Source organism: Sebastes umbrosus, chromosome 13 (assembly GCF_015220745.1).
Source record: "Sebastes umbrosus isolate fSebUmb1 chromosome 13, fSebUmb1.pri, whole genome shotgun sequence".
NCBI classification, from domain to species: Eukaryota; Metazoa; Chordata; class Actinopteri; order Perciformes; family Sebastidae; genus Sebastes; species Sebastes umbrosus.
Genome location: NC_051281.1, coordinates 18,877,893 through 18,893,207, shown reverse-complemented (window position 1 = coordinate 18,893,207; position 15,315 = coordinate 18,877,893). Strand labels below are relative to the sequence as shown.

The 15,315-nt window shown below is 42.5% G+C and overlaps 1 protein-coding gene across 3 annotated transcripts in view; it reads right to left on the bottom strand.

Moving 5' to 3' along the window:
• Nucleotides 1-15,315, bottom strand: part of gsk3ba (glycogen synthase kinase 3 beta, genome duplicate a) — a 37,725-nt gene that overhangs the window by 13,836 nt on the left and 8,574 nt on the right. For all 3 annotated transcript variants that reach the window (XM_037789519.1, XM_037789520.1, XM_037789521.1), the window contains 2 exons: nucleotides 12,942-13,135; nucleotides 3,982-4,065 (listed from right to left, as the gene is read on the bottom strand). In XM_037789519.1, coding sequence (XP_037645447.1) covers nucleotides 3,982-4,065; nucleotides 12,942-13,135 — 278 coding nt within the window. The remainder of the gene's footprint in view (nucleotides 1-3,981; nucleotides 4,066-12,941; nucleotides 13,136-15,315) is intronic.

Sequence of the window (15,315 nt, the reverse complement as noted above, 5' to 3'; positions counted from 1 at the left end):
TTAACACATTTAACACAGATTTTGAGACAGGGCCCCCCGAATGACCACATAGTAATTGCCACACCGTGAACCTGGAGGCAGTGAACCAGTTTGGGGCTCTGGAGAAAGTTCCTGGTTGTTTATCCAGTCTAAATATGAGAGCTCAGTGGATCAAACATGACAACACAAAGATGTATGAGTACGGCTCAAAGGCTGTCAAAAACTTGTCAGCACAGAAAAACAGTTCAGGCAGATCCTCCCTCTACTCAAGGTTGGATTACCAACCACACAACGTGTAGAACTGCCTCAGGGCGCCAGATCGACAAGTGTCAATTTAGTGCACATGCTGTAATTTGATTATTTTTTATAGAAATCTGCATCAGTATTGGCATTATTACCCGTGTCAACATCTAGTTATATTGTTGCATAGTCCTAAATAAAGGTGTTTTAATTAAATTTCCAGCCACACACACATGGAACCAGGGGTCAGGCGGTATTACTCCAGCATAGGAGGACTGCTTGGTGTCTGGGTCTCTGTGCAAATTATAATTAAGCTTCCAATTGACCCTTCGCTAAGCCCCGCCCCACGCTGCTAGTCCCTCAAGTTATCAGAGCTACCACACTGTCACTATCTGCACTCACTGCTAAATATCACATTTTTGGAAAAAAGAATATCAGAGAGAAGCAGACAGAAGTGTCTACACTATGCATTTGAATGATATATCGAGGATGTCAAACTGATTCAGCAGCAAAAACAGGTTAAACAGAAGAAACAAACAATTCCTTCCAACCTCTCCAGGTATCGAGTATCACTATTACACGTGCCTCAGGCACAACAGTTAAAGCTTCAGTAGGCAGTATAGTTTTTGGCATCATTGGGCAAAAATTCCATAATAACCTTTCAACATATTGTAATTCAAGTGTTCTGAGAGATAACTAGACTTCTGCATCTCCTCATGGCTCTGTTTTCAGGCTTTAGAAAATCTAGTCCGTGGCGGGAGACTTCGACCAATCACAGGTCATTTCATTGAGAGAGCGTTCCTATTGGCTGTGCTCCGGTCATGTGACCGATACTTGGCATTCCTTCAACAGATTTCACAAACTTTCTAATTTTACAGCTAAACCGTACACTACAAGATGATTCTGAAAACATTTGAGGCGAGAAATAGGCATTAACGTAACATAATATTAATTCATATTTGATCAGTGCTGCCTAGTTTGACCGTTTTTCGTTGGAGTTTCGCGAGTGATTGACAGCCGGCTCTCATAGACAGCAGCTAGACAGCAGACCTCACATCAGCTCTTACTGCTTGTTTTCCTGTGCTCTGTGAAAAATCTTGCAGATGCTGTTAGGAGCACTGGAGGACAACTGGCCTACTGCAGGTTTAATGGGAACCTGACGACAAGTGGGGGGACAATGGGGGCCAACAAAAATGTTTCACCCCAAGGCCCCCTAGTGGGTTAATCCTGCCAATGGTTTATGAATTTTGCAATTCATATTAGTAATTTATGTCAATCTAATAAATGCAACAACACTTGAGAATGAACTGAACTTGGTTTCATGCAGTTACAACTGAAGCCTGCAGCTTCATGACGTGCCGGCAAGATGTGATGTATGTTTGTTTGTTTGTCAGAGAATCAAGTGAAGTTATTGAAAGCAATTTTCTGTGTTTGTGTACACAGATGTGATTTGGAGAAGCGGCGGAGTGCAACTCTGTGTCAGCTAAAAGTCTTTTACATGCACCATCTATTGCGGCTGCATATTTTGAAGTCACACCGCTATTTGCCTACGCTGTTTGGACCTGTGGCCTTCTGTTTGAACAGTATTATACAAGTGGTTAAAGGGTAAAAGCTGTGTGCTGTGTCGAGCACACCACATGCCAGCAGTTACATAAGGGCTACCTGTGCACATACTGGCAGTTAACAGTAGCAGCAGTCCCAGCCCGGCTCACAGCTGCACCCAGCATGAACCCTCCCATCGGGACACCTACGCACACTTGACCTGACCTCATCTTATCTCTGCCTCACCCATCTGTCATTTATCCATCAGTTTGTCTGCAACTCTCCATCCATCAGCTAAGCTCCCGATCCAGGTGACATTACCTTTCGCCTACTTCGAGCCCTCCCCCTCTCTTTTCTAAGTCGGGGCTCTATGGGTGGTAAATCCCCATACCAACAACACGGTGCCAGCCTCCAGAATTAGCCTGGAGTGATACGGTGAGGGGGAAGAGGAGGAGGAGGAGGAGGAGGGAGAAGAAATGGATACATGAAAAGAGGACGTATAGGAGGGCGGCTTTAAAACGTGTAAAAGGTGAAAGTAAGATACAAACAAAAAGTTGTGGATTATCAAAATCATTTAATTGCTAAAAGTTGTACGGTCATTTCTGTGACAAGTCACCGTTGTCAGTGTGTCAGTATACCAAGAATTAGCTGCGATTCCCAGAGGTCAGTGAGCACATGGCATGAGGCGAGGGGTGGGAACTGGGCGGAGCTTAAAGCACGGAGGGGGAGGGCTGGGTGAGTCTATAATTAACTGACACCCTCTGGTCTGGCGAATAGATGCTCCCTATCCGTCTCTTCTCCCACCCACCCTCACCATCATCACCTCCCCTCTGTAATCCCCCACAGCTCTCCTTGGCCCCGGTAGGTGTGCAACATGGAAGCATTCCTAACTGCCGAGTCATGGGTATAGTCCCAACAGCGTGTCTGCCAGGTTCATGTCTATATTTGACACATGGAGCTCTGCCTGTTTATCAGCTAGTTGAATGACATAGTCCAGCCTCATAGTCTCCAAGAGACATCCAATGGTCAACAGAGACGGGCAGAAAGAGGGACTTCCCTGTCACAATGTACTGTAATGAATTATGAATTTATTATGGCCAGGAGGAAGACATATGATGGTGCAGCTGATAGGAAGAGATTTCAAAAGGCAACAAGGGCAAGATTAAAAAAAATACTAGGGGTGGTGGAAAAAAAAGAAATCGATTCAACTATGTATCGCTATTTTTTTCTTTTAGGATTTTGAAATCGATTTTTTTAAGCCAGGATTGATATATTTGCGTCATTTGAGTCTACGCGGAGGTAGAAGGAAGTTACCACTTTTATTGTTGTAGTCACAGTAATGTGAAGTCATATCCGTTCCGTATTCGTCACTCAAAACAAACAGTAGCCGGCCGGTCGTAGCGAGCAGAAGCTGGCAGAAGCTGGCAGATACAACAGAGCAGAGAACGGCGGAGGGTCGGCGTGGATACGACCTGCACTCTCACATTTTTAAATCCAAAGTGGTAAACACTACACATACAGTAAAGTATGGAAACACTTTGGGTGTTCACACACTAAAAGCAGAGCTAGACATCACGGCTAAAGCTGCATACTAACTCTGTCATGGTCAAATAGTGTTATCTAATTGCGGAAACGTGCAGTCGAGACCGCCGTCGCTCTCATCTCTGTGGTCAAATCGGCCGACGCTACAACTGTAGAGCACCCATATACTGACTTTTATGTTAAATGCATTCAAACGGGATATTTTTTCAACAGCGAACTGAACTGAAAGTGAAACGTATCTATACTGTTTTTGTCATCCGAGTCTGCTGGCTTTGGAGGGAGCATAGATCATTTTCACCTTCAGTTCAGTTCCTCGTCAGAAAGGAGAAAGAAAGGGCCGTCTCACGGCAAGGTAGAGTGGTGAAGGTATTCTAAATATAGCGTACACTAAAACGGATATCGATTTTTTTTGGTGAGCCTTTCTTTGAGGTGGTCTAAAATATGTTTTGCTGCCCACGTCCACAGCACTGTAATGCTTTACACCTACTGTGGATAAGTACCTCATACAACCCCACTTCCAAAACACCCGCACTATCCCTTGAAGATGCTCTTGAAGATAAAAAAGTGAGTACTTAAAAAGAAAATTTCTATTAGTTGAAACTATAATTGCAGTTTGGTATTAAATACAATTAATTATGCATCCAAGAGACAAACCTCAGACACACTCAGCCAACTGACCTTGTCTCCACTGGAGTAGAAGAAGTAGCGCAGGCGGACTATGTTGCAGTGGTCCAACTTCCTCATGATCTGCAGCTCACGGTTCTGCACAAAACAAAAACATGAAAGATATTACATTATTACACGTTACATTTTTCACATCACACCTCATATTCATGCTCAGGGTTCAAGAAGCGAGTCTGTGGACCTTTTAGGAGACATTGAGAGCTTCCTATTGGACCCATGGCACAATTAGGGACAGTTTAGAAGTTAGGCATGTTACATGTCACTAGCATGGTTCAACAGTAACAGTTGCATTCTGGTCATTCAGAAATTGCTGTGTCTTATGACAGAAAACACATATACCATGAATCATCTCGCGAAACAATCACCTCGTTGTCAGCAACGTCACTGTCACAAGCTCAATGTGCCGCTTTGTCAGGCGTCAAGATTTGAGAGAATTGGATGTGGTAGCAGCAAAAGAATGCTGATGAATAGAAAAAAAAATGGACATACATTCCTTCACGTTAATTCCCACAGGCTAAAACATGACGACACAATTATTTATTGTGTGGCACGTTGCCTGTTCTCATCGCAGGCAGCTATAATTACAGAAAAAAAAGCCCCTGGAAAGCATTCACAGCACAGACCTAGAGCAGAATGACTTCTGTGAAAATAAATGTGTTAAGTAAAAACTGCCTTGGGGCTTGTAGTGCGACGAGCCACAGGCTCTCACAGGGACACTAGAACAAGATGTAAGCATTGAACCCTGGTAGAGCACTCCAACTATATTCATATATACAGTGTGTCCATGCAGAAAATGGTTGTGCGTATGGACTTCGACATTATCAGGGGGAGGGCAGGAATTCAAGCATTACGTAAAGCTTTAACGGCTTCATTATAGTGCTTATTTTCTCCCCTTCTCCTTCCCCCTCCCCCCATCCTCTCTATCACTGTGCTTTGTGTTGACTCGATCTAAAGTGCTTGTGTAACATTTGGACTCCACTGCTGAAAGTGAGCAGATTGTGGCAGAGTCACTACATAATAGTCTGGTTTTTGTTTTTGAAGTCATGAGCAGCTTGAATAGTAGATCAAGTTTTTTTTAGTTTTTTTTTTTTACTATCGATTTCCGTACAGTAACAGCATGGGGCACACACATTGACTGCAATGACGTGTACTAATATTCTGAATATGATATATATTACAGCAAGGACGTCCCTCATATTAGCATAAATGGAAATAATGACCACTTCAGTTGTGCATTTCAAACTGACAGTTGAAGTGACTAACCAGTAGTCTCGCTGACAGACTGAATACCAAGCTAATTTGCTGACGAAATAATGCAACAAATAGGCAACTGCATGACTGAGTAGCTGACTAATAATCGTACAGAGCAACTCTGTTGACTCTTCTACACCAACAACTCAACCTGGGACAGTGTGTGGGTGGAAAAGGGGTCGATGGGGCTCTTACGGGAAGTGCGATTAACTGGCCGACCACAGAGCAGGCAGTGACCTGATACACCGCCTGACCCGATTTTTGTGTAAACACACGCTTCAGGTTTGGTGTAAAAGAATAGCACACAGGTCAGCAACCCTGTGCTGGTTAACAAGGGTTCAACACGGGACCTTGGTGTTAAAGGAGGCCAGGTCATGAGCTGCCTTGACTGACTGAAAACACATTACATACCAACGAACCCACCAACCTCTAAGAGTGACAAGGTAATTTGTGAGATGTGAAAAAAACAAATGACTCCAAATTCGTTGCGCTTTCATTTTTGTGATTTATTATGCTTGTGCAGTAATGAATTGTTAAATCTGATTGTGTTTGTTCAGACACTGGCGAAATGGAAAATGCAAGTGATAATTTGATATCAGCTGCTCATCGGGAACTCAGTTTTTAGCTTAAGTGGAAAGCGTTTTTTTTCTAATCAGTTCTTCAGTTACATGAAATGTTATGTGCTGCTGCAACTAACAATTATTTTCATTATCTATTAATCTGACATTTTATTGATTAATTAATTTAGAGCTGAAATGATTGTCAACTATTTTGATAATCGATTAATTGTTTAAAAAGGTACAGTGTGTAAGATTTGGCAACATCTAGTGGTGTGGTTGCAGACTGCAACCAACTGAGTACCTCTCTGCTCACTCCTCCATTTCCAAGACTGCGATGAAGTGAGTCGCCGAGTGCAGAGGCAATCCTTACCATAATAACACTACTTTAGGAGCAATGGAAGTCTGACGTCGGCTAGTGGTACCACGTTTTTTGCACTCTGCGGCTCACGTTACCACAGTTTCACACGCGTGTCGAAGAACTACGGTGGCCTTCATGTAACGTAAAAAATGCGAAAGGCTCTCTCTAGAGCCGGTGTTTGGTTTGTCCGTTCTGGGCTACTGTAGAAACATGACGGACTCCGTGAAGAGGACCCACCCCCTATGTAGATAGGAAGGGCTCATTCTAAGCTCACGAAAATACAACCATTCTTCAATATATTTAGGTTTTGGATTGTTTGTCGATAAAAAAAGAAAAGAAAAAAAAAACATTTGAAGATGCCACCTTGGGTTTTAGTACATTTTTCACCGCTTTCTGGCATTTTCTAGATGAAACAATTAAATTGACAAAATAATCGGCAGATTAGTAGATAATAAAAATAATCAATAGTTGGAGCCTTTAAATAATTAAATGTAATAAAATAAAAAAAAAATGAACACCCAAGGAGTCCAAGGTGAATATTCTCATTTTGCTTAAAAAATGACTTAAATTGATTATAAATAATATAAATGTTTCCACTCAACAGCTTTGAGACAGTACAGTATATTGACAAGCTGCCTGGTGAGCCGGCTATAGCTGACTGTCTGAATACGGTTGATGATAAAATAGTGAAAGACTGTGCTAGCTGACTGACTGATTGGTTGACTAATGAGATCCCCTGTTATGTGGGTCAGGGCCATGCTGGCTGGCTCTGGGAGATATGCTGCTGTCCTTCCACACTTCTCTGCCACTTTGAGGATTTAATCCCCTCTCATTCATTTTTTAACAGAGCAGAGTGAGCCGCCTGTCCACCAAGCAGGACCTCATCATCTCAGCTCAATGGCCTGCTATAGACAATCAACCCCACCTAATTCACTTACAGGCAGACACAAATGGTTCCCACAGTCCTCCCCGTGCTTTTTCACCCTTTACACAACTACTACCAACACACACACACACACAACCCCCCCACATCATTAAGTGACATCACAGCGTGCGGGTCACAGACCAGCCATCGGAGGCATCGTGCACTGCAGGCAACGCCCTGGTCTTCTTGCAGTGGCTTAGTGGGAGTGTTTAAGGGCGTGCCTGTGTGTGTGTGTCTGCGTTATATGTGAGAAAGATGGTACCATATGGAGGAGGAGGAGGAGGAGCAGACAGGCTGTTCTGTAAAGCCCTGCCCAGCTCCAGTTATACTGCAGTCATTCCTGCTGACCTGTCATCCTCCAGTGTGTCAGCAGCCCAGCCAGCAGAGACAGAGACCGACAGATGGAGAGAAAAAGAACCTCAATTGCAGGCTGCTAGATGTGCTACACCTTCGTGGTGCTGATGTATACTGTCAGACAAAACCACATTCAGTTTCTAAAAAGATTAAGAGCACGGAGTAATCGCTCTTACCACCCACACAAAGACACACACACACACAGTAGAATAAAGCTCATTTGCGTATAGAAAAGACATTCTGTGGGTCCACAAAATCAGCCTCCCATTTACTGTGTATGGCGCAGCTCCAGACATTATATATTATTATTATTAATATTATGATATAAACTAGGGCTGTCCATAGTTAATCATGATTAATCGCAAATGAATCACCCTTTTTTTCTGTTCAAAATTCACATTAAAGGGGGATTTGTCAAGTATTCAATACTCTTAACAACATGGGCAAATATGGTTGCTTTATGCAAATTTATGTATATATTTATTATTGGAAATCAATTAACAAAAAAACAATGAAACACTTTGTCCAGAAACCCTCACAGGTACTGCATTCAGCATAAAAAAACAAAACATCTCAGATTTTGCCCTAATAATTGCTGGTGTAACCAGACCTTTAAGTCTGTCTCTAAACACTCTGACTCCACTACCCTGTCTGTGGTAAATCTCGAGCCTGTTCCTACGACAACGTAAATCTTCAAATATGTAATTTATTTCATAAGTGATTTCCTTAAAACAACTGGAGGGTAGTTTTTTTAGCCAAAGTTACTCAAACAAATGTGAATAGTGCATTTATGGAGAACTATGTTCAGCTGCAGATTAATACACATTTGGGTCTCCAGTGAGCATTCACAGTAGGGATTGTGTGGAGAATTTTCACTGCACAGACAATACTTGTTAGTCTGATAAATTGATAGTTTCTGCCTTTTCATTGCATTTGTTGACAAAAAAAATGCAGAAAATCACCAAACTCATCCTTAAATAATGTTGTGTAAGCGCCACTACCACCAGACATGCTCTCACTCTGTATGTGTGTATGATGGTTCTAATGCGAGCATCAATTTCCAAAAGGATAATATAGGATCCTTCTGATGGGAGCTGAGGAGGACCTAACCCATAATGCACCAGGAGCGCATTGTAAGCACACCGAGATTGTCTCACACATTTATCATCTACATCCTAACCCGGAGCCGATTCACACGTTTACCCTGTTTGACTCGTGTGTGTGCGCGATAGTGTGAGACAATAAGACATTCACACATGTTGGACTAGCATGGTTTTGCTCACTCGCCCAGGCTCACTTCACTGACGAACACCAAAAGAGACGGAAAAAACAGAAGTGTAGAGAAAAGACTTTTGAAGAGGAGGAGAAGGAATAAGAAGAAAATAGAACACAGGTGTTTGTGGGGATGGTTGGGGGGGGGGAGGGATACACACACTTATAGGCGCGTGCTTGGCAGTCATGTGAGGAGTCTTAGCGCTCACTTGCTTCATTTTTCATAACAAGCTGTTCACAAGGAAGGACAGGCCGGGCGAGTAGAAGCAGTGAGACAGAAAAGGAGACAGACCAAGCAAAAAGACGTTTGAGGAAGAGTCTCTGCTTAAAAAGGAGGGAACTGAAGATGAAAACAAGGTGCGTGATCTTCCGCTGACCGCTGTTTACAGATGCAACCTGCTGGCGTGTCATGCCAACCACAGGCTAACAAGAAGAGCAGGATATGACTTCATCATGGTCCAGCACACAGAGTCACAAAGAGTGTGTGTGTGTGTGCCCAACAAATAGTGTATTTTGTGACAGATGGTGGACCAAGTGACATCATTTATCTTGTCTGGTTTTGGATAGCGAAGGACTAGCTGCTGAAAAACTGTGCTGATCCTCCAAAAAAAAGGTGAAACCTGGGTCACGGAGCTGCTGAAGTATTTAGCTGAACCGGTTGTCTCAGCACAACAGTCCCAGGGCGAAAGCGCTACAGGCAAACACATCTGATTCAACTTTGACTAAACTTCAGTGACTCTCACGGGGAAATGGAGCTGGAGGTTTGGCGGTCCAGGAGACAACCGTGGGGGACACCTAATCTTGTCCTGCCTGCCTTCACTCTTCTCGTCCTCTCCCGCTAACACACCCTGACTCTACTGGGAACGAACAAAATAGACACAAGATAATTAGCGCTGTCGTCATAGTGGAGGGCTAGTGAATCAAGAGACTAACGCTGTTTTACCTATTAAAATCAAAACTGATAGACTTAGTACACATGTACCTGAATTTATTTAATGATAGTTTTAATAGGGACAAAAATACCACATGGACAAATGCCAACTAATCACAGCATTTATAGCCTAAGCTGGTTGACACTGCCTCTCCTTAAATGGGCCTTTATATAACTTACACACAGCTCAACAGGACAATCTGTACAAAACAACACTGTTGAGGAGAATGATTATCGCGTAGCATAATACAGGCTTGTTCTTCAGTGAGTAAAATCTGTGCACACTCAGAAGGTCAGAGGTCAAATTGCATTTCGCTTGTACATCTGGGAGAATGTTAGAGTCAGCATAACCCAGGCCCTGCTTCAGGAGGTCAGTTAAAGGAATAGTAGTTAGTCATTTTGGAACACAAGCCTGTTCACTTTCTTTCTGAAAGTGAAATGAGGAGATTGACACCAGTCTCATGTCTGTATGGTAAATATCAAGCTACCAGGAGCTGGTCAAGCTTAGATTAGCACAAAGACTGGGAATGTGGTGATAGAATGGGGGGATATATCCCCCCTGTAGCACCGCAACGTGACATTATCACACTTCAGTTTTTATAGGGGTTACACAAACAAGATATAGCATGTTAAATAGTGGGCTTTAGAGGTGTTGGGAGGTCAGCCCGTTCTCATTCCCAGGGCATCAAATACTGACGCTTTGTCACGGCCGTTAACGTTAGATACCGACGCACAAGGACACCCTTTAGCGTCGGTATGAGACGCGCTGGGCGTTCCATTAACCACAATGTAAACCCGTCCGCGTCAATATTAAACGCTCAGCGAAAGTGCTGTGGTGACGTAGTTTAAAAAGCTAAAGAGACACACAGGGCGGGCGGGAGGGGAGGTGGTTGGGTCCAACAAACACAGGGCTTTCATCCAGAGACCGCTGTTCACAATGTTCAGTGTCATTTTCACTGTGCAAACGGAGTAGTTTTAAGCCCGACCATGTTGATTTTTTCCTAAACCTAACTAAGCGGTTTTATTGCCTGAACCTACGTAAGTGTCTTTGTTTAATTCACAACATTAAGCACGTGTTAACTGAGACCAAAAAGTGACGCCGAGGGGTCTGACAAAGCGTCAGTATGTGACGAGTCGGGATGAGAACGTGTTGAGTAGGTGGATTTTGTTTGACGTCTATCCGGGCTCGCTGTTTCCCTCCGTTTCCAGTCTTTATGCTAAGCTAAGCTATTGACTGCAGCTTCATAATTATTACTGTACAGACATGAGAGCGGCGTCGACCCCCTCCTCTTATTATTATAATTACAAGATGTTTAAATGAGCTGAGAATCCTGTGCAGAACAGGGGTCACGGTGTGGAGGCTTTTTGCAGCGTACATATGGAAAACATTATAGCCACACATTGTATTGCATCATCTTAACTTTGGCGGTGTATGCCTTGTTCTGTTAAAAGCAAGGGAATGTGTGATATGGACACAACAAAGTGTCGTGTGTCTGAAAGGGATTTATGTGACCCTGGACATAACAAAGCAAAAAAAAAAATTGTTTATAGCAAAAATGGGAAATCTGCTTCTTTTAAATCACCACAAATGTTTTTTTAAAAATGCATAAAAAGTGAGATATAACAGAATCCTTTACGAATTGGCGGTATTTTAGGTACGGCTGTCTAAAACGAATACCGACCAGCACAACTACCCTGCAATAAATCTTCCCTTTATCAAGGTTATATATATACACTGTACGTTTTTGGTGAAACTGTTTTAGAGAAGTGTTGATTCAACTTTCTGGAGGCTTGCAGTTTGTGACGCTGTTGAATCATATTGTATTATACTGAGAGATGTTACTATTAACTTGTCCACCCCATTTATATAAACGAGAGTCCTTAATATAACCTTTATGAGGGTAGGATTTATTGCTGGGCTGTTGTATCAGACTGTATTAGTTTAAGATAAACCTAATAAATATCGTGGAAATGTTCAAAATAGGAGGCATCATTTGGTGTTCCAGTATTACCCAAGGAAAATAATATGCCTGTTGCAGGCACTGTGCAGCCATAACCCTCCGCTCTGAAGACTATAAAGTTAATGAGAATCTAAACAGCTGTCCTGCAGGCTTGGCAGTCTCAGGTCTTTCATCTGTGAGCTAGCAGCAGGGACACCGAGGCCCCCCCGACCAAGAGTAAAGGGAGCACAGACAATGTCTCCCCAGCCGAGGAACAACAAGCCATCAGTCAAATCTATTCAAAGCACAGGAGGAGGATTCCAGCAGTGCTTAGCTTGCACGCACGGAAATATGACATTTCCACGGTGGCAACTGAACTAAACTTGACAGATGACTGACTGACAGTGTTAATGGGTTCAAGTTTTGTTTGTGGGAGAAAAAGACCCTCCTGCCACTACCACACACACACACTTCCTGCACGAAAACACACACATTAAAGCAAGGATGTGTCAAATAGCGAAAGCGCTAAGAAGTTTTTGCCTTTGTTTTCTCTCAGTGATCTCACTGTTCTTGTGAAAGATCACTCCATTCATGTCTCTTTCACAGTTACATTCATTGATGCAACAAATCTCTACTTTGGTTGCATTGTTAAGAAAAAAAAAAAAGGATGACTAGGAGAAAAGAGAGTATGAGTTACTCCGTGCTTTTGTGTCTTACTTTTAGTTGACAAGTTAGAGAGTTGAGAAAGCAGATAGACACATAGAGTGCTGCAGGGATGACGTATTTTTGTAGGCCAACCAGGAAGTAAGCATTGCCCTGGTTCCCTCGAGGAACACGCCAATGGGATTTTTCCATTGGGTTTTGGATTGTTGCAGAAAATAAGCTCTGTGGCAAACTAATGTTTAAGATACTTACACACTTTTTTCAGCAAGATAATCTTCACAAATGAACACCACTTTTATGATTTTAGAAATGTCAATGTAATCGCCAGAAGTAAAAAGCTAACAGGCAATAAACTAACTGTTGTATACACAACGAGGCTGTAAAGGACACGGGTCGGCGTGATGATGTTTAGTAGTCTCATTTAGCCATTTAAGCCACATTTAACCGCCTTTTTAAAGACACATAAAGGCTTCAAAATTCACGAATGGGGTATTTATTGATGCATCTTATGTCGTAGAACAAAATGTTAAAATCTCTTCAGCTTGTGTTAACCACAGACCTTATTTCAGGCAACTAACTAAAAACCCATTCAAACAACCCATTGACTTGCAGACGAGGGAACCGGAAGTGCTAAAATGATAACTCTACTAACTGTGTGTGCGTGTGTGTGTGTGTGTGAGTGTGTATGGGCATGTTTTACCTTAAACCGCTTGTCTTGTAGGACCTTCTTGATGGCCACCATCTCTCCGGAGTCGCAGAGTTTAGCCTGGTAGACGACGCCGAACGAGCCGTTGCCGATGACCTTCGTGTCCGTGTAGCTCACCTCCTGTGGCCGGTCGGGGCCTTGGCCTGGGGTGGCCACCACTGTTGTTACCTTGCTGCCATCTTTATCCCCTAAAGAGAGAGACAGAGAGATAGAGAAATGCAGATGCTCAAAACTAAATTCAGCACTTTACATCAAGGAGTAGTTTTACAGGTATGGGAGAGAGAGCAAACTCACATTAGAGACATGATAGAAAGGATAATACGAAGCATTATGAATGTCAAATAATAGCAAAAATGCCCATCACAATTCCCTAGGTGAACATTTTCAACTTGTAGTGCCCAACCAATAGTCCAAACTAGGGGTGTAGCGATATACCGGTATTGCCGATAACCATGATATTTAAAAATGAAATATTGATATCATGTAAATACTTCACATATGATAATATCGTATAAATAATCCAGCACCTCTTAAATCATTCTATATATACAGTTATGGTTACGGACTATCTCCACCTCCCTACACTCGTATTTTGAATGTAATTCATCAGACAAAAAAGAAACAAAAAGCACAATAAACAGAGTTTAAGATGAATTTGATACCATTATTATTATTTTTAAACCCAAAAGATATTGAATTTACAATAACATTAAACAAACTCATCATTTGCTCATCTGTCTCGTAGAGTTAGAAAAGGGCTCAACAGCCTCCTTATTAGAGAATCCAATTTGTTATTGACAGGTTGCAGGTTTGAATGACTGCTGACAAATGTCTTGGCGAGAGAGAGAGAGAGAGAAACAGCCTCCTTCTTTTTAGCCACTGACAGTTTTATCCCCATTTGTTGCGGCGGTACTTCCTCGTGGTCAACAGCTGTGGTTGTACTGATCAGCTCCCAGCTGACTGACTGAGTGTGAATCATGGCTGAGCTCAAACAGAGCGTCCAAGCTCTCAAAAGTCGTCATGAATGAATGTGAAATTTGTTTGCAGTGTTGGGTCTACTTTTAGGGCTGGGCTATAGTTCAATATGAGAATTTATCCTCTTCAAATGGAATCGTATCGTGATGAAAACTTATATATCGAGATATTGTGATACACAATTACGTCATCTAAATTGATAATAAACACACACCAACTCAAATTACTCAGAAAATCAGATCAAATTATGAAAGATCAAATATCTAGAGGGAACAACTACACATATGCAACGGCTATCTTGAATTCTGCATTGCCTGTTTAAAATGCTATGGATCATTATTTATATATCAGGAAGCATAGTTGCTTTTATCCAAATGAATGCATCGAATAGGGATTAGCATACAGTAGTAGGCCTAGCTTTCTGAGACTATCCTCGCTGGATAAGACTCATTACCTTGGACAGACTTACCGACCACGGTGTACACACAGAGCAACGCAATTCCCAGGATTATTATCAGTGAAAAGTCATAAACTAATGAGACTGTATCTGATGCTAATGCACTATAGATTGAAATCTGCTTCCACGTGCCTCTCCTCCCCTTTATGCCTTCCTCTCTAGTCAGTCAGGAGCTGGCTCTGCTCCCCTGAGATCACGACGTGGAGGCTTTTTCTTGTTTAAGTGGTTCTCTCTCCCTCCCCCTCTTCCTCCTCCTCCTCCTCCTCCTCCCCACAGAAGTGTCAAGGAGCAAAATTCACATTAGCTGGCAGTTAAAGGACAACCAGACAAGAGTGTGTGTCACGTGCCACAAATGTGCGCCTTCACCTTAACTTCCAATCTCTGACAGGCTCTCAAGTTAAAACTTCTGCAAAAAGCTCTGCGACTAAATCCTACCGCAACACCTGCTCTCCCCTCTATAAATCTACTCATTAGTCTTATTAGCATATTTCGCACAAGCTGCAGCAGAAAAAAAAGGTCATGCATGAGCCAAAACACCCACGCACCTAAAATAATTAAAAAAAAAATCGTTGTGAAATGTGTCTAAATTTGGATTTTTGGAGTTGCTGAGAACACATTTTGTCAACAGCTCGCAGTGGGTACAAAATCCTGTTGATGGGTGGATTAGTGCTGCTTAATAACCGTGACTGTTCCAGATCATGGTGTTATTTATTTAATAGAGACTTGGTGCAGCGTGCTGTGGCAGCAGACCACCTCCACGCGCAGGACGCTGGCAGGCCACTGCGTTCCTGTCCATAAGAGGAGGAAGTGACCACAGATTAATGCTGACTTCTGGCAGACTACCAGTAAGTCTTGTGGGTGAGTTTTTAAAGTCATTTAGGCTAATTAACACTGGCTTGAATTATTTGTAACACCAGAAAGTCGACGTTTTGACTG